This window comes from Amphiprion ocellaris, chromosome 20 (assembly GCF_022539595.1).
Source record: "Amphiprion ocellaris isolate individual 3 ecotype Okinawa chromosome 20, ASM2253959v1, whole genome shotgun sequence".
Lineage (NCBI taxonomy): Eukaryota > Metazoa > Chordata > Actinopteri > Pomacentridae > Amphiprion > Amphiprion ocellaris.
In genome coordinates, this window is record NC_072785.1 from 32794468 (window position 1) to 32819095 (window position 24628).

Consider the following 24628-nt stretch of genomic DNA (forward strand, 5'->3'; position numbering starts at 1 on the left):
CTCCATCCTCTCCTCCTCCTCCATGCTCTCCTCCATCTCCTCCTCCTCCATCCTCTCCTCCTCCTCCATCCTCTCCTCCTCTCTCCTCCTCCATCCTCTCCTCTTGTCTCCTCGTCCTCTATCCTCTCTTCCTCCATCCTCTCCTCCATCTCTTCCTCCTCCATCCTCTCTTCCTCCTCCATCCTCTCCTCCTCCTCCATCCTCTCCTCCATCTCTTCCTCCTCCATCCTCTCCTCCTCCTCCTTCCTCTCCTCCATCCTCTCCTCCTCCTCTCCTCTCCAGGTGGGTAATTAGATTGTGGCAATGAGGAGGTGGAGTCGAGTTAAGAGGATTTAGTTTTTAGAGGAGGAGATTTAGGAGTGAGAGGGTGAAGGGAATTAGAGGAGATCCTCTTCTTTTAGTTTATCCTCCATCGGTTGTCCTTCTAAAGAACATGATGAGTGACAGGGGCTGAGATAAAGACGTTCTCCTGAAGTTCTCCTGACGCTCTCCTGACCTCAAACACACCGTTAGAGGAAATAATGACCTACAGAATCTCTGAAACCATAAATCCATCACAGGAAACAGCAGATCCCTGTAGTTTATAGAGACGTTCTCATTACTTCGTTGCATGTATAATCTGTCTGTAGGGACCTGAAGAACCTCTGATCACTTCTGAAATCATGAATCCATCCCAGCATGTTCTCCTGTCTCAATAACAGATCCCTGTAGTTCGTAGAGACGTTGTCACCATTTTACTGGGATGTTTAACAGAACTGTAGAGAACCAAAGGAAACTAACTGAAATCGTTGCTGCTCCTCAACCAATCGATGAGCTGATTGAAGAACGATGGAACCAAACTAAAACTAAACATTCCACAGATCTCTGAGAGGTTCTACCTGCAGATCATCAGAACACATGAATCCTGAACCAACATTCAAACTATCAGCTGCTACTCGGAGAGGATGGTTCAGCTGGGATGTTCTTGTAGATCTGGAGAACCTCAAGGAACTCTGAGGGGATTGAAGGAACCGACTTGTCTGGTTTTAGTTTGATTTAAACTGAATCTGTTGAAATCCATTCAGTAAAATATATATTGGAGCGCATCGGGATCCTACAGGTTTGTGTGCAAGTGACTCTGATAACTAACATCTAAGTATCTAAACATCAAGAGGTTTCCATTTTACATCCTACATCTCTGACGAACCTCCACAGTGGCGATGGTGAGGAACCCCAGAAGGTTCCTGGAGGTTCTTCTGCTTCTGAGAACATAAACAAACAGCTGCTTGTAGACTTTAAACTCCACTTCCTGTCCATCGGTTTGAGCTAAATGCAGAAACATCGATGACTTCTTTGACATCAGTTAGTTTGGAGTCAACTGATTCTGTCTGTTTGTGTCTTTTTGTGGTGTTTTTGTGCATCTTTGTGGTCATTTTGAGGCTCTTGGTGGGTTTAGATTAATTTTGTGTGTCTTCTTTGTAGTTTTTCATCAGTTTGTGTTGATCTTACATCTATTTTAATTTGTTCTAATCTCTTTCTGGTCATTTTGCATCTTTGCAAATATTTAAAATCTATTTGTGATCCTTTAGAATTTCTTTTTTATTGGTTTATGTTGTTGGTCCTTGTTGGATCTTTGCTGCCAACCTGTTCTTGGTTTGACGTCCTCTGGCACAGAGTTGGAAACCATTAGAGATTCACAGATAGATAACTACACGTCCATGAAACGATTCCTGTGGATTATTTTAAGTGTTGTGTGAACCTGTCCGTGTCCAAACCTCATATTTGCAGCTACTGTTCATAAAACCTTTGTTAGCTGATCAAGAGAAGCTTCAGGTCAGTAATGCTGCTCTGAAATCTGCTGTTGGTTTGGTTCTCATCATGTTTTTGAGGGTTTTGGTAATCTTTTAAGCTGTGTTTGGACTTAGACTGAGCTATCTGACTGTAAAAACAGGAAGCAGATCTTATTTTCCTCCATTTGGTTCTTTAACATTTAGAGATGTCTCAGTGTTCACCTCAGCCTTCATCCATCATTAGCTTCAGTCACTAATCTGTGTTTTAACGTCTTCTGCACCAGATGATCTTCATCTTCCTCCTCATCGCAGCAGAATATTCCTTCTGTAGGTTAGTTTCTGTGTTTTTCTGCCATCTCAGGCTTCCTCTGCTTCCATCTCTGTCTCTGCAGCCTCTCCACAGCTTCCCATGTATTTTGGAAGAAAAGCTTTTTAGCAAATATTTGTCTGACTGTGTCTGTAGAGGCTCTGAGTCAATACGAGGCCAGCCAGGCTCGACCAGCCCACAGAAACCAGGAAAGACGGATCAGTGCATGAAAGCAGCCGTGCAGAAACAATAGACTTAGAATTCTGCCTTTTCTCTGGATATGAATAAACTTCCAGAGAACACAGAGTTCACATCCAAACTCAGCAACCTGCACTTTAACACCCACGATGAGGAGAACCTCGAGTGTTCCTGCTGCTGACCACGATGAGGAGAACCTCGAGTGTTCCTGCTGCTGACCACGATGAGGAGAACCTCGAGTGTTCCTGCTGCTGATGATGATGAGGAGAACCTCGAGTGTTCCTGCTGCTGACCACAATGAGGAGAACCTCGAATGTTCCTGCTGCTGATGAGGAGAATCTCAAGTGTTCCTGCTGCTGCTGATGAGGAGAACCTCGAGTGTTCCTGCTGCTCACCATGATGGGGAGAACCTCGAGTGTTCCTGCTGACGATGATGAGGAGAACCTCGAATGTTCCTGCTGCTGCTGACTGGTTTTATTACGAATAAACAATAAAAAGCTTCATGTTCATCTTCTGGACCATAAATGTTGCGTTAGACGTCATCAAACTGCAGCTTCATGTTTGTTCTCTGTCAAAATTCAGTGTTTTATTGAGGAACAAACGTTCTAAAAGAACATTTATTTTATCAGAACCTGAAGTTTAGAGATGAAGAACATGAAACCGTCTGGCAGAGAGGTGTGTTTGTGTGTTAATGAGATTCTAAGACACGCTAAAAACACGGCTCCACATCATCCACTAACCAGATGATCAGACAGGACCGATGTATTGATTGTATTGATCATTATTATTAGCATGCTGTTCGTGTTCCTGGGTCGGAGAATTTCACTGTCTTTGGTTTTTGTGTTTCTGTAAAATAAATCAGCTCTACTGTTTCATAGAAACTTCAGTGACAGAAGGGTTTCTGAGGAGTTGGTAGGAGGATTTCAAAGGTGCCCTAGACCCAATTCAGTGACCACTAGAACCCCATCAAGTTCCCTACAACCACGAGGAACACAGCCTTGTTAATTATCTCTACAACCTCATGAAATGTCTAAAGATCCTTCTAAAAAAACATAGAACCTTCTAATGGACCGTTACAACATCTTTGGGTTCCCTCCAACATTCCAGCGGGAACCCTAAGATGTTGTAGACTAGAATATCTAAAATGACTAGAACATCTTAACAGACCCTTAAAACCTCTTCAGTGACCACTAGAACATATCAGGGTACCCTCCAACCTTCTCATCGGCCATCATGACCTCTTGGAATATCTAAAAGCATCTCCAGAATCTCTTAATGGACTCTTTGAACCTCATCAGTGATGACTAGAACACCATAAGGTACCCTGCAGTCTTGTTGGTGGTCTCTAGAACCTCACTGAGGATCTCTAGAACCTGTTAATAGAACATTTAAACCTCATCAGTGACCAGTAAAACATCTTAAGGTACCCTACAGTCTTGTTGGTGGTCTCTAGAACCTCACTGAATGTTTCTGATCGAGTACTGACAGCGTTCTATGTCAGCTGCTTTTTACTGCATGAACCTGCAGGATGTTTTAGATCAACTAGAACTTTTGAGAGTTTTCCAATCAGGAACGTTCCCTGGAGATCCTTGTTCAGGGGAGAAGAAACTTCCTGTTTCATGGTGGAAACTTCTGAGCTGTGCAGGACTTGATTGTTTAAAGTCTTCTGCTTTATCATATACTCATCATAAAGATCTCCAGATGTTCTACCAGAACCAACCTCCATGGTTCTGGTTCCTACGTAGAACTGGAGTTAAGTCCAGTAAGTGTTGGTTAATGTGAAACTGTTGGATCTACAGTGGAACCAGAGAGACTGTTTACTGGCTGTTAGAGTTGTGTAGTTGTGGTTGTCTGAGTCACTGTGATGCTTTCATGTTTTAATTGAAATGTTTCAGCGATCCAGACATTGTGTTTTAGATCCAGACTTTGTGTTTAGATCCAGACTTTGTGTTTAGATCCAGACTTTGTGTTTAGATCCAGACTTTGTGTTTTACATCCAGACTTTGTGTTTTACATCCAGACTTTGTGTTTAGATCCAGAGTTTGTGTTTAGATCCAGACATTGTGTTTTAGATCCAGACTTTGTGTTTAGGTCCAGACTTTGTGTGTTAGATCCAGACTTTGTGTTTAGGTCCAGACTTTGTGTTTTAGATCCAGACTTTGTGTTTAGATCCAGACTTTGTGTTTGGATCCAGACTTTGTGTTTTAGATCCAGACTTTGTGTTTAGATCCAGACTTTGTGTTTGGATCCAGACTTTGTGTTTGGATTCAGACGTTGTGTTTAGATCCAGACATTGTGTTTGGATCCAGACTTTGTGTTTTAGACCCAAACTTGCTCCATTCTCTGACTGAAACTCTCTGAATCATTCGACTTTATTTCTTCGTCCATCGCTGCAGATCGAGTCTCATTCGGTGGTTGTATTGTTCTGAACCTCCTCCAATATAACACACACCTCCTGTTTGGAATATATTCACCTGCACATACAGTCTCACACACACACACACACACACACACACACACACACACACACACACACACACACACACACACACACACACACACACACACACACACACACACACACACACACAGCAGGCTTGTCCTCTTCATCCCGTCGCTGTATTCTGAATCCTCATCTCCTGTTTAGACGAGCAGAGCAACAAATATGCTAAACTGAAGAGAGCGAGAAACAGGAGATGAAAGACAGAAGAAGAGGAGTGGAGTGTGTGTGTGTGTGTGTGTGTGTGTGTGTGTGTGTGTGTGTGTGTGTGTGTGTGTGTGTGTGTGTGTGTGTGTGTGTGTGTGAGTGCGCACGTCGCCGGAGACACAACGAGAATCCCATTTCATTGTAATAGTGTTTAATATTTATTGGAAAAATGTAAAGGAAATGTAAAGGCGGTGCTGGTGAGCGGGCGGCTGGGATTAGCATAAATAGTTTGTGTCTCGGACGTGTTCAGAGGAGGAAGTCTGTCACACACACACACACACACACGCACACACACTAATGTATGCATATGTTTGCACACAGCTGCATGGGTAAACAGAGAAACATGCGAACACACACACTGACCTTTGAGTGTGAAACTCATCAGCATAGAGTGATTTATCCTCCTGCATTTATTATACAGCAGAGCCCTGATTGGCTGCTGTCAGCGAGCAGAGCCCTGATTGGCTGCTGTCAGCGAGCAGAGCCCTGATTGGCTGCTGTCAGCGAGGAGAGCCCTGATTGGCTGCTGTCAGTTATTCTGATTTCATGCTAATAAAGTGGAGTGAACAGAAGAACAAACATTTGTTGTTGTCTCAGATGTTTCACTATCATGTCCACGCTGACTCCAGACCTGAGAACGTGATGTTTAAACTTCATCTGAAGACGTTCATGCAGTTTCTGGTCATTTTAGATTTTTTCTTTCAGTTTGTTTGACGTCAAACAATCTCCTTCTTCTTCTCCAAATATTGAGCAAAATGTCTCAAAACTTTCTCCAACCTTCGTTCAAAATCACTCACTGTACGTTTATCCCTCGTGTCGTCCTGCAGGTCAAATTGATCAGTTTTAAAGTTTGAAAATGTGGAAAAAAAAAATATTTTTACAGTGAAACTTCTGATGTCCACATTTTCAACATTTTGGGGAAATCTTTGATCATTTGTTGGTGGAAAAAAAGAAATGTTAAAAAAAATGTTTCTTAAATGAATCAAGTCTAAATGAATCAACTCCTACTAGTCATACTAACTGTCATGTTCCTCGAATCACAGGCAGAGGAGGAGGAGTGGCAGCAATTTACCTCTCTAGCTTAAAAATGAACCAGAGACCTAAACCTAGTTACAGTTCATTTGAAAATCTTACTCTCAGTCTCTCTCATCCAGATTTAAAAGCTCAGAAACCAGTTTTATTTGTTGTTGTATATCGTCCTCCTGCTCCTTACTCTGAGTTTTTATCTCAATTCTCAGACTTTTTATCTGATTTAGTGCTCAGCTCAGATAAAGTCATTATTGTGGGTGACTTCAACATTCATGTTGACGTGGACAGTGACAGCCTTACGACTGCTTTTAATTCAATATTAGACTCAATTGGGTTTTCTCAACATGTAAATAAACCAACTCATAGTTTTAATCATACCCTTGACCTCGTTCTGACTTATGGCATAGAAATCAAACAGTTAACAGTACTTCCCCGGAACCCTCTTCTTTCTGACCATTTTATGATAACATTTCAATTTACAACAATAGATTGTATAGGAGTTAAGAATAAATATCATTACAGTAGATGTCTGTCTCACAATTCGGTGACTAAATTTAAGGAAATAATACCCTCTCTATTTAGTCCAGCACCACTTACTGATATAATGGAAGGGAAATATTATAATTTTACCCCCACAGAAGTGGATTATATTGTTAATAATGCTGCAGCCTCACTGCGTACAACACTTGATAGTGTTGCACCTGTAAAAAAGAAAGTTCTATCTCAGAGAGGACCTGCTCCTTGGTATAATTCCCAGCTGCGGACTTTAAAGCAGGCGTCCCGAAAGCTGGAAAGGAAGTGGTATTCCACTAATTTAGAGGAAGTTTATGTAGCTTGGAAAAATAGTCTAGTAATTTATAAAAAAGCTCTTCGTAATGCCAGGACAACATATTATTCATCTTTAATAGAGGAAAACAAGAACAACCCCAGGTTTCTTTTCAGCACTGTAGCCAGGCTGACAAAGAGTCAGAGCTCTGTTGAACCTTGTATTCCTTTAGCTTTGAGCAGTAACAACTTCATGAGCTTCTTTACAAATAAAATTATTACGATTAGAGAAAAAATTACTCTGGCCCTTCCTGCAAATGTCACAGATGTATCATCGAGTACAGATGCTTTAGAATTGGCTGTAAGACCAGATGGATATTTAGAATTTTTCACCCCCATACATCTCTCTGAACTCATTTCAATAGTTTCTACATCCAAACCATCAACATGTCTTTTAGATCCTATCCCAACTAGACTGTTCAAGGAGGCTTTACCTTTAATTAATTCCTCAATGTTAGATCTGATTAATCTCTCTCTAGTAACAGGTTATGTACCACAGGCTTTTAAGGTTGCTGTAATCAAACCTTTACTTAAAAAGCCCACTCTAGATCCAGATGTTTTAGCCAACTATAGACCAATTTCCAACCTCCCATTTCTCTCCAAAATTCTGGAAAGAACAGTTGCAAATCAATTATGTGAACATTTACAAAGGAATAGCTTGTTTGAAGAGTTTCAGTCAGGCTTCAGAGTGCATCATAGCACAGAAACAGCTCTGGTGAAAGTTACTAATGACCTTCTCATAGCGTCAGATAATGGACTGGTCTCTATACTTATTTTATTGGACCTTAGTGCAGCATTCGATACAATCGACCACAAACTTTTATTACAGCGACTAGAACATTCTATTGGCATTAAAGGGACAGCACTGGACTGGTTTAAATCCTACTTATCAGACAGGTTCCAATTTGTGCATGTCAACAATGACTCTTCTGAGCATACTAGGGTTAATCATGGAGTTCCTCAGGGTTCTGTCTTAGGACCAATACTGTTCACATTATACATGCTTCCCTTAGGCAACATTATTAGGAAGCACTGTATTAATTTCCATTGTTATGCTGACGACACTCAATTGTATTTATCTATGAAGCCAAATGAAACTAATCAGCTAGCTAGACTGCAAGATTGTCTTAAGGACATAAAGACCTGGATGACCTATAATTTCTTACTACTAAATTCAGACAAGACTGAAGTCATTGTATTTGGCCCCAAACATCTTAGAGAATTGCTTTCAAAGCATATAGTTACTCTGGATGGCATTACATTGGCCTCCAGTACTACTGTGAGGAACCTCGGTGTTATCTTTGACCAGGACATGTCCTTTAACTCGCACATAAAACAAATCTGTAGGACTTCCTTTTTCCACCTGAGAAATATTGTGAAAATCAGGAACATCCTGTCTCAGAGTGATGCAGAAAAACTAGTCCATGCATTTGTTACTTCTAGGCTTGACTACTGTAATTCCTTATTATCAGGTTGTCCCAATAGCTCTCTGAAATATCTACAGCTGATCCAAAACGCTGCAGCCAGAGTACTGACGGGAGTTAGCAAGAGAGATCATATTTCTCCTATATTGGTTTCTCTTCATTGGCTTCCTGTTAAATCTAGAATAGAATTCAAAATCCTTCTTCTGACATATAAAGCTCTTAACAACCAATCTCCATCATATCTTAAAGACCTGATAGTACCATATTATCCTAGCAGAACTCTTCGCTCTCAAACTGCAGGCTTACTTGTTGTTCCTAGAATCTCTAAAAGTAGAATGGGAGGCAGAGCCTTCAGTTATCAGGCACCTCTCCTGTGGAACCAGCTCCCAGTTTGGGTTCGGGAGGCGGACACCCTCTCTATTTTTAAGACCAGGCTTAAAACCTTCCTTTTCGACAAAGCTTATAGTTAGGGCTGACTGGGGGACCCTGACGGGGTGAGCTGGTGTTTTCATTTGCACAACTGACTTCCCCTCTTGACGTCCCTTTAGTTTGCCCCTAGTTATGCTGCTATAGGCCTATAGGCTGCTGGGGGACCTCTCTTGATGCACTGAGCCCTTCTCTAACTACCTATGTATTTACTATATATAACATTATTGCATTACATTCACTCTGTTTCTTTCTGTGTCCTTTCTCCGAGTGTCCCTGGTCCCAGAGCTGGATGCTGGATGCTTCAGATGTGTGGCTGTGTTTTATGGTCCTTGTGTCCCACCCCCCACCTCTCTATCTCTACCCCTCTATCTGTATCCCTCTATCTCTACCTCTCTACCTCTACCCCTCTACTTCTATCCCTCTATCTCTACCTTTCTACCTCTTCTGTCCCTCTCAACCCGCCCGGCCAGCAGGCAGATGGGTCCCCCCACATTAGAGCCGGGTTCTGCTCGAGGTTTTTTTCCCTGTTAAAAGGGTGTTTTCCTTGCCACTGTCGCCTTTTGGCTTGCTCTGGGGGTCAGGCATATGGGTTCTGTAAAGCGTCTCGAGACAATTTGACTGTAATTGGCGCTATATAAATAAAATTGAATTGAATTGAAATTGAATTAAAAACATTCACTTAAAAATCAAGCAAAATCCAGCAAAATTTTTATGTGAATGTTCTTAAGATGATATTAGAAGTTTTACTGATCTGAACTGAATCACTTTAGATATTTTTAGGATTTTTTGGAAGATTTTTCCTCATTTTTTGAAAATATTTACAAGAATTTTCTTGCCAAATTAGTTTTTGTTTTTTTTTTTTAATAAAAAAAAATAAATTTTTTAAGGGAAACTTTACAGAGCCTTCGCCATTGCCGCCCCCACACTCTGGAACTCACTCCCCCATGCCCTCCGTGACTGCACCAACCTCACCACATTTAAATCCCTTTTAAAGACTCACCTTTTTAGATCTGCTTTCCTTAAGTGATTCTGTATTTTATCTTGAACTTGTTTTACTATCTATTGATTTTAATTAACAATTTTGTTTTATCTTATTGTATTTTATGTACAGCGTCTTTGAGTTTTTGGAAAAGCGCTTTATAAATAAAATTTATTATTATTATTATTATTATTATTATTATTATTATTATTAATATTAAGGAATTATTGGAGTTTTCTTCCTGAAGGCTTTGCAAATTTTCAGAAATTTGGGGAATTTGTTTTGCTGAATTTTTGTATTTTTTTCAGACAAGGGAACAACATTATTTGGTGCCCATAAATGAAGACAACAGGAGGATTAAAAGCATAATGACAGAAATTCATCCAAAAATGATTCAAAATTTGCTTGAAATGACCAAAAAAACTGTTAAAATGACTGAAATTTGTCTGGAAAATGCAAAAATTCATCCAAACTGACTTCAAAATGATCAAAAATGACTGAAAACTAGATTAAAATGTGTTTTAATCAAGTGAAAGTTGTTTAAAATGACAGAAATTCATCCAAAACTTACTCAAAATTTGCTTGAAATGACAAAATACCGTCTAAAGTGACTTTTCCCTGAAATTACTCAACGTTTTATGACAAAAATTGTCTGAAAACCAGATTAAAATGATTAAAGGTTCGTCTAAAATCTGCTTGAAATGACAACAGAAATGTTTCAAACCTGCATGTTATTATTATTTCTGATATCTTCTGCTCCTCTCTAACTGGATTCTGGTCTCTCTAACTGGTTTCTGCTCCTCTCTAACTGGTTTCTGGTTTCTCTCCTCCATGTGGACCTCCAGTCTCTGTGTTCGGAGATCCGAGCCCGGCGTCGAGGGATCTCCTCGGTCTTGAAGCTCTGCCAGAAGCTGCTGCAGCAGAGTCAGGTGAGGAGCACGTTTATGTTTATGGTGTGGGTTCTTCTGCTCTCTGATGGAGAAGGTTTGGTTCTAACGTGTCTCCTGGTCTCCTGCAGACAGGGCCGATGGCGGAGGCGGGCCCCGAGGCCGAGCAGCACCGGGAGGACCTCCAGCTGCTGTCCATCAACCTGGAGCGGCGCTGGGAGGCCATCATCATGCAGGCGCTGCAGTGGCAGAACCGGCTCAGGAGGCAACAGCAGGTCGGTTCTGATGGTCCACAGTAGACAGATGGAGCTGAGATTAGAACGTCTCGGTCCCAGAGCTGAATACAGACATGATGTTTGACAAACCAGAACCTAGATGTGATGTTTGTGGAATCAGATCTGAGACAAACAAACAAACTGGTTCTGTTTTAGGCCCAGGAACAGTCTGGTTCTGTTTTAGGTCCAGGAACAGTCTGGTTCTGTTTTAGGTCCAAGAACAGTCTGGTTCTTCTTCTTTACGTCCAGGAACAGTCTGGTTCTTCTTTTTGTGACATTTTTGCTTAAAATGTCAAAATATTGAGTGAAATGTCTCAAAACTCTCTCCAAAATTAGTCTAAAATCACTCGTTTGTTTAAAATCATAAAAAAGTGTCTTAAATGAAGTGAAAGTTGTTTAAAATGACAGAAATTCATCCAAAAATTACTCAAAATTTGCTTTTAGGGCAAAAAAAAATAACTGAAAGACTGGAAAATGTCTAAAATGACTGAAATTTATCTGGAATTACAAAAAAAATCATCCAAAATTACTTCAAAATTATCAAAAATTATGTAACACCAGATTAAAATGACAGAATTTTTTTCCAAAAATGATTCAAAGTTTGCTTGAAATGACAGAATTTCGTCTAAAGTGGTTCTTTCTGTTCATGGACTGTTTAATTAGTAGTGAGAATCTGTCAGGATTCTCCCTCTGGGATCTTCAGCACGTTTCCTGACTGAAGTCAAACTTAAAGTGTTTGAATGTTTAAACCTTCGTCTGCTGCAGAACAGACGGATGATAATCAGTCTGTTTCCTCACAAACATCCAGACGAGCTTTCAACGCTGACAGTTTCCCATCAGAGGCGTGTTTTCAGCAGCGTGAAGCTGAGACGATGACGAGTTGATTAGAAACCATGTGACGGAGATAAAACATCTGGTCTGATCTGAGAAGGTTCAACATCTGATCTGAGGTCAAACATCTGATCTGAGGAGGTTCATCTGGTCTGAGGAGGTTCTGGAGGATCAGAACACAGAGAGGAGCTCTGATCAGCTGATGGAGCTGAAGCTGGTTAGATTCTATGGATGCATTCGGATGTAAAGTGAAGAAACCCAGACACAGGAAATAAGATGAGTTCAGAGTAAAGAAGTGAAACTGGAGGAGATCAGAGCTGCTGAGGGAGGAAACGTTCTGTAAAATATAAAATACGGTTTTAACACAAAACTACGTCTAGCAAATTCAGACCATTCTGCAGGTAGAATGGTCTGACTGTACCTCTCTATCATTCTGTAGGTGGAATGGTCTGACTGTACCTCTCTACCATTCTGTAGGTGGAATGGTCTGACTGTACCTCTCTATCATTCTGTAGGTAGAATGGTCTGACTGTACCTCTCTATCATTCTGTAGGTGGAATGGTCTGACTGTACCTCTCTACCATTCTGTAGGTAGAATGGTCTGACTGTACCTCTCTACCATTCTGTAGGTAGAATGGTCTGACTGTACCTCTCTACCATTCTGTAGGTAGAATGTCTGACTGTACCTCTCTACCATTCTGTAGGTGGAATGGTCTGACTGTACCTCTCTACCATTCTGTAGGTGGAATGGTCTGACTGTACCTCTCTACCATTCTGTAGGTGGAATGGTCTGACTGTACCTCTCTACCATTCTGTAGGTAGAATGGTCTGACTGTACCTCTCTACCATTCTGTAGGTAGAATGGTCTGACTGTACCTCTCTACCATTCTGTAGGTAGAATGGTCTGACTGTACCTCTCTATCATTCTGTAGGTAGAATGGTCTGACTGTACCTCTCTATCATTCTGTAGGTAGAATGTTCTGACTGTACCTCTCTACCATTCTGTAGGTGGAATGGTCTGACTGTACCTCTCTATCATTCTGTAGTTATAATGACAAAAACGAGACACAAAACGACAAAAATGGGACAGAAAACGACAAAAACAAGACAAAATAGTGAAAACTAGATATAAAATAACAAAAATGAGACACAAAACAACAAAAACGAGACACAAAATGACAAAAATTAGCCATAAAACAATGAAAGCGATCCCTGTTGTTCAGATGAACTCGTGAATCCTCTTTCTCTGACTCCATGTAAATGAGTGAATTAAAGCTGCAGGCGTCTCAGAGCTACCTGAGCGTTCAGCTCATATATGGAAATTACATTTTAGAAACGCTTCCTTCACAATTAGGAAACGTGTTTTAGAGCCGAGTTATGAGCAACATATGGAGCTTTTCATTCAGAGCGTGGAGGTGATTTATCTGGAGGTTTGTGGTTGTGGATGGGAGCGGTGACAACCAGCAGCAGCTCCATGAATAATCACCTCCTCTCCTTGGACCTTCACCATGCTAAGCTAACAAATGGGAGCAGTCAGAGCAGGGCTGATGGGAAAAAGTTCCACAGCAGCCGGATCTGTTCATGGAAATAAAACCACCGCCTGAATTCTAACTGAATCTGAAGACAAACTGACAAGAAAACACATTTATACTCCCACAGCTCTGAGTTTAATCATCTCAGGGTCACTTTTTATAGGTACAGGAGGTCCTCCACTTACAGCACAGTTCTGTTCCTATAGATCTATGTAAGGCGATTTGCGCCATAAGTCAAAACTCTGGTGAAAATGTAAACAAAGACAAGAGACAGATTACTATTTCTAGTATTATAATAATAATAATACATTTCCTTTACAGGCATCTTTCAGAATACCCAAGGACTCCGTACTGAGGAAACAGAATTAAAACACTAACAATATGAAACTTAAAGATTAAAAAGTTTAAAAGATGGAAATTTAGCAGTTTAAAAAAAACAGAAGAAGAAAGAGGAATGGAGTCAGAGAGAGTAGGATGGTTTGAACAGGTGGGTTTGAGACGGGATTTAAAAATGTGCAGCATGTCGATGGTTCTGATGTCAGGGAGGGATGGTGAGGCTGTAGGTCCTGAAAAACAGCTTAAAATGACTGAAAATCAGTTTAAAATGTCTGAAAACCAGTTTAACATGTCTGAAAACTAGTTTAAATGACTAAAAACCAGTTTAAAATGTCTGAAAACCAGTTTAAATGACTAAAAAACAGTTTAAAATGTCTGAAAACCAGTTTAAAATGTCTGAAAACTAGTTTAAATGACTGAAAACCAGTTTAAAATGTCTGAAAACCAGTTTAAATGACTAAAAACCTGTTTAAAATGTCTGAAAACCAGTTTAAAATGTCTGAAAACTAGTTTAAATGACTGAAAACCAGTGTAAAATGTCTGAAAACTAGTTTAAAATGTCTGAAAACCAATTTAAAATGCCTGAAAACTAGTTTAAAATGTCTGAAAACCAGTTTAAAATGTCTGAAAACTAGTTTAAATGACTGAAAACCAGTTTAAAATGTCTGAAAACTAGTTTAAATGACTGAAAACCAGTTTAAAATGTCTGAAAACTAGTTTAAATGACTGAAAACCAGTTTAAAATGCCTGAAAACTAGTTTAAAATGCCTGAAAACCAGTTTAAAATGTCTGAAAACTAGTTTAAATGACTGAAAACCAGTTTAAAATGTCTGAAAACCAGTTTAAATGACTAAAAACCTGTTTAAATGACTAAAAACCAGTTTAAAATGTCTGAAAACCAGTTTAAAATGTCTGAAAACCAGTTTAAAATGTCTGAAACCAGTTTAAAATGTCTGAAAACTAGTTTAAAATGTCTGAAAACCAGTTTGAAATGACTGGAAACCAGTTTAAATGATTAAAAACCAGTTTAAAATGTCTGAAAACCAGTTTAAAATGTCTGAAAACTAGTTTAAATGACTGAAAACCAGTTTAAAATGTCTGAAAACTAGTTTAAATGACTGAAAACCAGCTTAAAATGTCTGAAAACTAGTTTAAAATGTCTGAATACCAGTTTAAAATGTCTGAAAACTAGTTTAAAATGACTGAAAACCAGTTTAACATGTCTGAAAACTAGTTTAAATGACTAAAAACCAGTTTAAAATGTCTGAAAACCAGTTTAAAATGTCTGAAAACCAGTTTAAAATGCCTGAAAACTAGTTTAAAATGTCTGAAAACCAGTTTAAAATGTCTGAAAACTAGTTTAAATGACTGAAAACCAGTTTAAAATGTCTGAAAACTAGTTTAAAATGACTGAAAACCAGTTTAACATGTCTGAAAACTAGTTTAAATGACTAAAAACCAGTTTAAAATGACTGAAAACCAGTTTAAAATGTCTGAAAACTAGTTTAAATGACTGAAAACCAGTTTAAAATGTCTGAAAACTAGTTTAAATGACTGAAAACCAGTTTAAAATGTCTGAAAACTAGTTTAAATGACTGAAAACCAGTTTAAAATGTCTGAAAACTAGTTTAAAATGTCTGAATACCAGTTTAAAATGTCTGAAAACTAGTTTAAAATGACTGAAAACCAGTTTAAAATGTCTGAAAACTAGTTTAAATGACTAAAAACCAGTTTAAAATGTCTGAAAACCAGTTTAAAATGTCTGAAAACCAGTTTAAAATGCCTGAAAACTAGTTTAAAATGTCTGAAAACCAGTTTAAAATGTCTGAAAACTAGTTTAAATGACTGAAAACCAGTTTAAAATGTCTGAAAACTAGTTTAAAATGACTGAAAACCAGTTTAACATGTCTGAAAACTAGTTTAAATGACTAAAAACCAGTTTAAAATGACTGAAAACCAGTTTAAAATGTCTGAAAACTAGTTTAAATGACTGAAAACCAGTTTAAAATGTCTGAAAACTAGTTTAAATGACTGAAAACCAGTTTAAAATGTCTGAAAACTAGTTTAAAATGTCTGAATACCAGTTTAAAATGTCTGAAAACTAGTTTAAAATGACTGAAAACCAGTTTAACATGTCTGAAAACTAGTTTAAATGACTAAAAACCAGTTTAAAATGTCTGAAAACCAGTTTAAAATGTCTGAAAACCAGTTTAAAATGCCTGAAAACTAGTTTAAAATGTCTGAAAACCAGTTTAAAATGTCTGAAAACTAGTTTAAATGACTGAAAACCAGTTTAAAATGTCTGAAAACTAGTTTAAAATGACTGAAAACCAGTTTAACATGTCTGAAAACTAGTTTAAATGACTAAAAACCAGTTTAAAATGACTGAAAACCAGTTTAAAATGTCTGAAAACTAGTTTAAATGTCTGAAAACCAGTTTAAAATGCCTGAAAACTAGTTTAAAATGTCTGAAAACCAGTTTAAAATGTCTGAAAACTAGTTTAAATGACTGAAAACCAGTTTAAAATGTCTGAAAACTAGTTTAAAATGACTGAAAACCAGTTTAACATGTCTGAAAACTAGTTTAAATGACTAAAAACCAGTTTAAAATGACTGAAAACCAGTTTAAAATGCTTGAAAACTAGTTTAAAATGTCTGAAAACCAGTTTAAAATGTCTGAAAACTAGTTTAAAAAACTTAAAACCAGGTTAAAATGACTGAAAACCAGTTTAAATGACTGAAAACCAGTTTAAAATGTCTGAAAACTAGTTTAAAATGACTGAAAACCAGTTTAACATGTCTGAAAACTAGTTTAAATGACTAAAAACCAGTTTAAAATGACTGAAAACCAGTTTAAAATGTCTGAAAACTAGTTTAAATGACTGAAAACCAGTTTAAAATGTCTGAAAACCAGTTTAAATGACTAAAAACCTGTTTAAAATGTCTGAAAACCAGTTTAAAATGTCTGAAAACTAGTTTAAATGACTGAAAACCAGTTTAAAATGTCTGAAAACTAGTTTAAAATGTCTGAAAACCAGTTTAAAATGCCTGAAAACTAGTTTAAAATGTCTGAAAACCAGTTTGAAATGACTGGAAACCAGTTTAAATGACTAAAAACCAGTTTAAAATGTCTGAAAACCAGTTTAAAATGTCTGAAAACTAGTTTAAATGACTGAAAACCAGTTTAAAATGTCTGAAAACTAGTTTAAAATGTCTGAATACCAGTTTAAAATGTCTGAAAACTAGTTTAAAATGACTGAAAACCAGTTTAACATGTCTGAAAACTAGTTTAAATGACTAAAAACCAGTTTAAAATGACTGAAAACCAGTTTAAAATGTCTGAAAACTAGTTTAAAAAACTGAAAACCAGTTTAAAATGTCTGAAAACCAGTTTAAATGACTAAAAACCTGTTTAAAATGTCTGAAAACCAGTTTAAAATGTCTGAAAACTAGTTTAAATGACTGAAAACCAGTTTAAATGACTAAAAACCAGTTTAAAATGTCTGAAAACTAGTTTAAAATGTCTGAAACCAGTTTAAAATGTCTGAAAACTAGTTTGAAATGACTGGAAACCAGTTCGAAATGACTAAAAACCAGTTTAAAATGGAAAGATGTATCCCAAATCTGCTTAAAATTAGAGAAAACCCAAAAAAAAAAAAAAAAAAAACAAAAACTAAAATGACGCAAAATTTGTCTGGAATTACAAAAAAAAAAAAAAAAAACAAAAACGCTAATAAACTCTTGTGAAATGATAGAAAAAAGGTGAATTCTGGTCTGGATTGTGCAGAAGGTTTTCACAGGTCATCAAACGGAGGATTTGATTGGATTATTCTGATTGATGGCCTCTCCACTCGGAGCTCAGAGTGTTTTTAAAGCTCTGTCCTTATCAGCAGCAGGGAATAAACACACATCTAGTAGAAACACACACACACACACACACACACACACACACACACACACAGCCAGTTTATTAGATTAATAGGCTATGAATGGCTAATATGAATCACCCCCTCTCTTGTTAACGAGACGCCAAGCAATTTGTATAATTATGTCTGTGGAAGCAGAATTCCTGTGTCTAAGCATATTTTCAGACGGCTTCTGATTACGTATTTACTTTGGGCTTTTCAGCTGCTGCTCTTCTCTCACAAGTCTCTCTGAATTATTCATCACTTTGTTCCACAGAGGAATCATTTGTGTTGAGATTTATGAGGAATAGCTGTGTGCCGGGAAGATTCCTCTGGTTTCCAGCCATCACAGGACAGGAGTTTAACTCGGAGGAAACGGCATTAAAAGACTCACAGTTTAATTGTCTGGAAGGAAGAACAACAGATGAGAGGATCGTTTCATCTATTCATCAGGAAAGATTTCCTCCAGTTGATGGATGTCAGACTCAATAAACGATGTCTGAAGCTGGAGTTTAGAACCAAGTCTCACATTCAGCCGTGAAAACAGCATTTAGTCCAGGTTCTGTCTGGTTTCAACTCACTTCTTCAGCTAGAATGATACAAAATATATTTAAAATGACTCAAACTTTTCTTAAAAACTCAAAATATTGAGCAAAATGACTCAAAACTTTCTCCAACAATAGACCAAAATCACTCAACGTTTGTTGATAATCATAAAAATGTGTCTTAAATGAAGTGAAAGTTGCTTAAAATGACAGAAGTTCGTCAAAAAACTAAATATCTGCTTGAAATGACGAAAACATTGTCTGAAATGACTCAAAATCAGTTTAAAATGACAAATTTGTCCAAAATTTGCTTAAAATGACCAAAAATGACCTAAAATATTCAAACTTTGCTGAGCAAAATGTCTCAAAACTTTCTCCAGATTTAGTCCAGAATCACTTAACGGCTGTTTAAAATCATAAAAATGTGTCTTAAATGACTGAAACTTGTCTAAAATGACTCAAAACCAGATTAAAATGACAAAATTTGTCCAAAATTGGTTTAAAAATGACAAAAAAAACTCTAAATGACTGAAACTTGTCTGGAATTACAAAAATTCTTCCAAAAGGACTTCAAAATCATCAAAAATGACTGAACACTAGTTTAAAATGACCAGATGTGTCCAGAATGAGCCCTAAAATTTGGATTTTTATCTTGTAAACATTAATTTACATCAAATATTGGAACCCAGAACATCTTGACAGCAACGTTCCGTCTGTCCTCTGCTCCAGCTGTGATCCGGTTCCTCTGTTGTTCTCCTGATTTTAGGATTCTCTTGTTGAATTTTCCATTAAAGAACAGAAGATAACCAGAGAAAGAAAAGAGCTTCAGGGTTCTTCAACATTTAGACTTTGGATGTCCAAGTTCGTGTTTTTCTTTGATCTCCTCAGAACCGTTCCAAACGTTCCTGTTTCTTCCGTCTGCAGGTTCCTGGGAGCTTCCTGGAGCCGGGTTTGGTGAACCTCCATCAGATCAGCCCCATCTCCAACGGTCCGGTGGCTCCAGCTCCAGAGGACTCCTGGGAGTGGGACGACACCGACATGACCATCACAGAATCAGAGCCACCAGAAGAACCCGACCTGATGCAGAACCTTCCCTCAGAACCAGACCTGCCTTCAGACGGTGCTCCGACCAACAGGAACCAACCCGCTGAGGTCAGAACCGAGGATCCGGCCAATCAGCATCCAGAGATGGAGTCCAGAACCTCCAGAACCGTCCCCCAGAACAACAACATCTACCAGGTCTTCAGCCTCCACCAGGTGGAGCTCTACCGCCAGCCTCACTTTCCTCAGATCTCCCTGAACAGAACCACATCCAAACGGAAGCTCCTGCTGAAGAGCCTCAGCAAAGACTCATCCTTCTCCTCCATCGAGTCTCTTCCAGACCTGCTGGGAGGTCGAGGAGGAGATCGGACTGAGGAGAGCGAAGGAGGAAGAGGAAGTGGCCGGTCGACCAGCCGGAGGTCCGAGTGTGAGAGTGGGATCGTCAGCGACACTGGAGACACCGAGACCACGGCCACCACGGAGGACGAACATGTCCTGAACATCCACAGGACTGAAGGCCAGAAGAAGGAGAAAGGATGGAGGAGGGAGGAGCTGACAGGAGAAACCAAGAGAACCAGAGAGGAGGAGAAGAGGAGGAAGACCAGGAGAGGAGGAGAAGCTGTGGAGATCCTCATCAACGGACGAGGAATCCTGACTCCTGCCGACTCAGACTCGGACTTCGAGTGGGGAGGAGTCAACGTGGAGTCCTGCAGACACGTGGACGGGTTGAGTCAGTGTCCAGGTCTGGAGACGCCTCCTGCTGGGAGCCGCCGGGCCTCCTCTCCTGCTCTGTCCCAGAGCTCCTCCCTGGAGTCCCTTCTGGCCCTTGGAGTCGAGTTATTCCCGTCCAAAGACCCTCTGCAGCGAAGCGCCTCCCTGGAGAGCTGCCTGCTGCCGAGTCGTAACGCCAACGGGGAGACGGGAGGTCTGGGGGAACAGAGAGGAGGAGATGCTGGAGGAGAACCAGAGAAGGAGAAGAACCATGACGCTGTCCCAGGAGAACCTTCCTCTGGGGAGCTGAGCAGGAGAACTCTGGATCTCCTGAAGCGTCTGGAGAACATCCAGAGTCCTCTGGAGGCAAAGATGACCCGCAGCGTTTCTGACATGACACTCCGCAGCACCTCCCCTCAGAGGAGTCAACTTACTGTGTCTCCGTCTCTCGGCGGTCATCATGGTCTTCTGTCCGGAGCTCCGTCCAGGAGAGGACCGCCGTCGCTGATCAACGAGAGCTCGGCCACGGCGTCTCTGACGGAGCTGAGCAGCACCGAGGACTCGTCTCTGGGCTCTGAGGACCGGCACCGGCTCCTCCTTGACCCGGCGACTCCCAACAGCAACTCCTACAGGAAGTGTTGCCACGGTAACAGAGGAGGCGCCGACGAGGCGGACGCGGCAAGTCTGAGCATGGTGGTGAACGTCTCCGCCTGCACCGACGAGGACGAGGACGACAGCGACCTCTTGTCCTCCTCCACGCTCACGCTCACCGAGGAGGAGCTGGGTGTCCGGGACGAGGAGGACGAGGAGGAGGAGCGACTCAGCATGGCGTCTTCAGCCAATGAGGACGAAGACGACGAGGAAGAGGAAGACATGGAGGGATCCTACGTGCTCGGCTTTGAGTACATGAAGAGGGAGCTGCAGAGCTGGATCAGACCTCCTCGCACCTCCTCCTCCTCCTCCAGAACCGAAGCCGGACTCAGAGACGAGCTGCAGTGTGGAACCAGCCTGATCTGCTCCTCCTCCTCCCAGAGCAACGAGCAGCGCTGCTCCCTGTCCTCCAAGCTGAAGGACACTAGGAGAGAGCAGAGGGAGACGGAGGAGGAGAACCGAAGGAACGCCACCAGGAGCTACATCAGCCAGTTTGTGGACGACGTGGAGAACGGGAACGTGGAGCAGAGCTGCCTGAAGGGGAAGGACGAGGACGAGCTGCTGAGGGAGGAGGCCAGCGTCTTCACCAAGAAAGGAGAACCTCTGAGGGAGGCCTTCGTCTACGCCAGAGACATCCACCTGGTGGGGAAACCGGAGTCGGACTGCGAGCTCCGCCCCTTCGCCTCGAACCGAGGCTCCTCATTGGTCGGACAGCTGAGGGGGGAGCTGCCGTGTCACAGCTCCGCCCAGCCGTCGCCTCCGTCGCTGTCTCCGGTGGACGACTGCAGGTCCACCAGCAGGACGTCTGCAGCAAGGAAGGCCATCACCATCCAGGAGAAGTTCAAATTCTCCTCCTTGGTGACGGAGGAGACGAAGCGGCAGGTCAGAGACAAAGACTCGTCTCCCAAGCCCAGGAGGTGTCTCCATCCTCAGACCTCCTGCTGCTCCTCCTCCAGGCCTCGCGGCAGCAAGGAGGATGTCCACGGTTTCGTGATGGAGATCATCGACATGACCTCGGTGGCCCTGAAGAGCAAAGAGAACCAGACTGAAGAACCCAACCAGAATGTCAAGGAACCGAGTCCGGCGTCGCTGGCTCAGATCAAAGACAAGGTAGAGTAGAAATACTCCGAAATATATTAAAAAACTCCAACAAGGTAGAGTAGAAATACTCTAAAATAGATTTTAAAACTCCAACAAGGTAGAGTAGAAATACTCTAAAATAGATTAAAAAACTCCAACAAGGTAGAGTAGAAATACTCTAAAATAGATTAAAAAACTCCAACAAGGTAGAGTAGAAATACTCTAAAATAGATTAAAAAACTCCAACAAGGTAGAGTAGAAATACTCCAAAATAGATAAAAAATTCCAGATGAGGAGCTGAAAACATGAAACTTGATGAGAAAATAACAATAAAATGATTGTTTGTTCCTCTGTGCCTCCAAACAAACCACCAAATACGACAAATAAGTGAAATATTCTAATCATTAATGACATTAAAGTCTGTTTTCAGCTTTTATCTTCTGTACATTTGGAGGACGAATTCATCTGAAAGTTGTAATGAGTTCAGTGGGTCGCAGTAATTCAATAAACCGCCTCACAGATCAGAACTTCTAGGATGGAATCATCTTCTCAAAGCTAATCAGTTCATTTCTCAAAAGAAATCAGGCAGAAAACTTTGTTGAAAGTGTAAAATATTAATATGTAAATCAGGATTTGATGCTTTGATGCTAAATTATAAATAATGCATAAAACAGAATATCAGGAATAAACGGAGTCACGGTTATTTACAGTTTAGAGAAAATTAACGGTTGAGTCCTGATAAAACACAAAGATTCAGAAATTTAAGAAGGAGAATGTTTTAAAAAGCTTCTATTCAGATGTTTCTCCAGCTAGTGGCTGGTTCTGGACCTCAGAGTGTTGAAGGCGGCTCTGAAAATTCATTTAAAATAAAAACTCTCATTTGTTGGGGATTATTGGAACCTGTGGAGCTGCAGGAGGATCTGTGGTGTGACTGTTGGAACATGAAGTTAATGAATTCAACCTGGACACAGAAACAGATTAAAAATAAGAGAAAACATCCGACACCATCTGCTTAAAACACACACTGATCTGACTAAAACACTAAACGTAGATTCATCCGCCGCTGAAAATAGTCCCTGAAGATTCTGTTTCCTCCGACTGTCTGAAAGTCTGGCTCAAACGTCCAACATGACAAAAAACGTCCAACACGACAAAAAATGTCCAACACGATAAAAAACGTCCAACACGACAAAAAACGTCCACAATATGACAACAAACGTCCAACATGATGAAAAACGTCCAACACGGCAAAAAACGTCCAACATGATAAAAAACATCCAACAGGATAAAAAACCTCCAACCTGACAAAAAACGTCCAACACGACAAAAAACGTCCAACACGATAAAAAACGTCCAACACGATAAAAATAGCCAACATGACAAAAAACATCCAACATGATAAAAAATGTCCAAAATGACAAAAAAAGTCCAAATGCGACAAAAAACGTCCAACATGACCAAAAAACATCCAACATGACAAAAAACATCCAACATGATAAAAAATGTCCAAAATGACAAAAAAAGTCCAAATGCGACAAAAAACGTCCAACATGACAAAAAACGTCCAACACGACAAAAAACGTCCAACACGATAAAAAACGTCCAACACGATAAAAATAGCCAACATGACAAAAAACATCCAACATGATAAAAAATGTCCAAAATGACAAAAAGAGTCCAAATGCGACAAAAAACGTCCAACATGACCAAAAAACGTCCAACATGACAAAAAACATCCAACATGATAAAAAATGTCCAAAATGACAAAAAAGTCCAAATGCGACAAAAAACGTCCAACATGACCAAAAAACATCCAACATGACAAAAAACATCCAACATGATGAAAAACGTCCAACATGACAAAAAACGTCCAAGACGACAAAAAACATCCAACATGATAAAAAATGTCCAAAATGACAAAAAAAGTCCAAATGCGACAAAAAAGTCCAACATGACCAAAAAACGTCCAACATGACAAAAAACATCCAACATGATGAAAAACGTCCAACATTACAAAAAACGTCCAACACGACAAAAAACATCCAACATGATAAAAAATGTCCATAATGACAAAAAAAGTCCAAATGCGACAAAAAACGTCCAACATGACAAAAAACGTCCAACACGACAAAAAACGTCCAACACGATAAAAAACGTCCAACACGATAAAAATAGCCAACACAACAAAAAACATCCAACATGATAAAAAATGTCCAAAATGACAAAAAAAGTCCAAATGCGACAAAAAACGTCCAACATGACCAAAAAACATCCAACATGACAAAAAACATCCAACATGATGAAAAACGTCCAACATGACAAAAAACGTCCAAGACGACAAAAAACATCCAACATGATAAAAAATGTCCAAAATGACAAAAAAAAGTCCAAATGCGACAAAAAAGTCCAACATGACCAAAAAACGTCCAACATGACAAAAAACATCCAACATGATGAAAAACGTCCAACATTACAAAAAACGTCCAACACGACAAAAAACATCCAACATGATAAAAAATGTCCAAAATGACAAAAAAGTCCAAATGCGACAAAAAACGTCCAACATGACAAAAAACATCCAACATGACAAAAAACATCCAACATGATGAAAAACGTCCAACATGACAAAAAACATCCATGACAAAAAATGTCCAACATGACAAAAAACGTCCAACATGATGAAAAACGTCCATAATGACGAAAAACGTCCAACATGACAAAAAACGTCCAACATGATGAAAAACGTCCAACATGACAAAAAACGTCCAACATGACAAAAAACGTCCAACATGATGAAAAACGTCCAACACGATAAAAACGTCCAACGTGAAAATCGCCCCAGAAGATTCTGTTTCCTCCAACTGACTGAAAGTCTGGCTCTTTTCAATTTATTAAATTATTTCTGCAGTTTTTGTCCCTTAAATACACAAACTAAAGCTTAAAATCAATATTTCAGTAAAATGTCCCCTTTAATAACAACAACATTTACAGCAGGTTCAAGTTGGATTAAGTAACTTCATGTCAGAGATTCCAACTGATGCTGAGAGGTTCAGAATTTTTAGTTTTTCAGTTTAATCTGCTGCAAATGTTTGTTAAAGGAGACATTTTACTGAAAAATTCAGATGTTAACATTTAATTTGTGTATTTAAGGGATGAAAAGAGCAGAA

At 39.7% G+C, this 24628-nt stretch overlaps 1 protein-coding gene across 1 annotated transcript in view; it reads left to right on the forward strand.

The window, feature by feature from the left end:
• Positions 1-24628, forward strand: part of akap6 (A kinase (PRKA) anchor protein 6) — a 162204-nt gene that overhangs the window by 126718 nt on the left and 10858 nt on the right. The window contains exons 9-11 of the mRNA XM_055005983.1: positions 10513-10596; positions 10686-10829; positions 18903-21491. Of these exons, the coding sequence (XP_054861958.1) occupies positions 10513-10596; positions 10686-10829; positions 18903-21491 (2817 nt within the window). The remainder of the gene's footprint in view (positions 1-10512; positions 10597-10685; positions 10830-18902; positions 21492-24628) is intronic.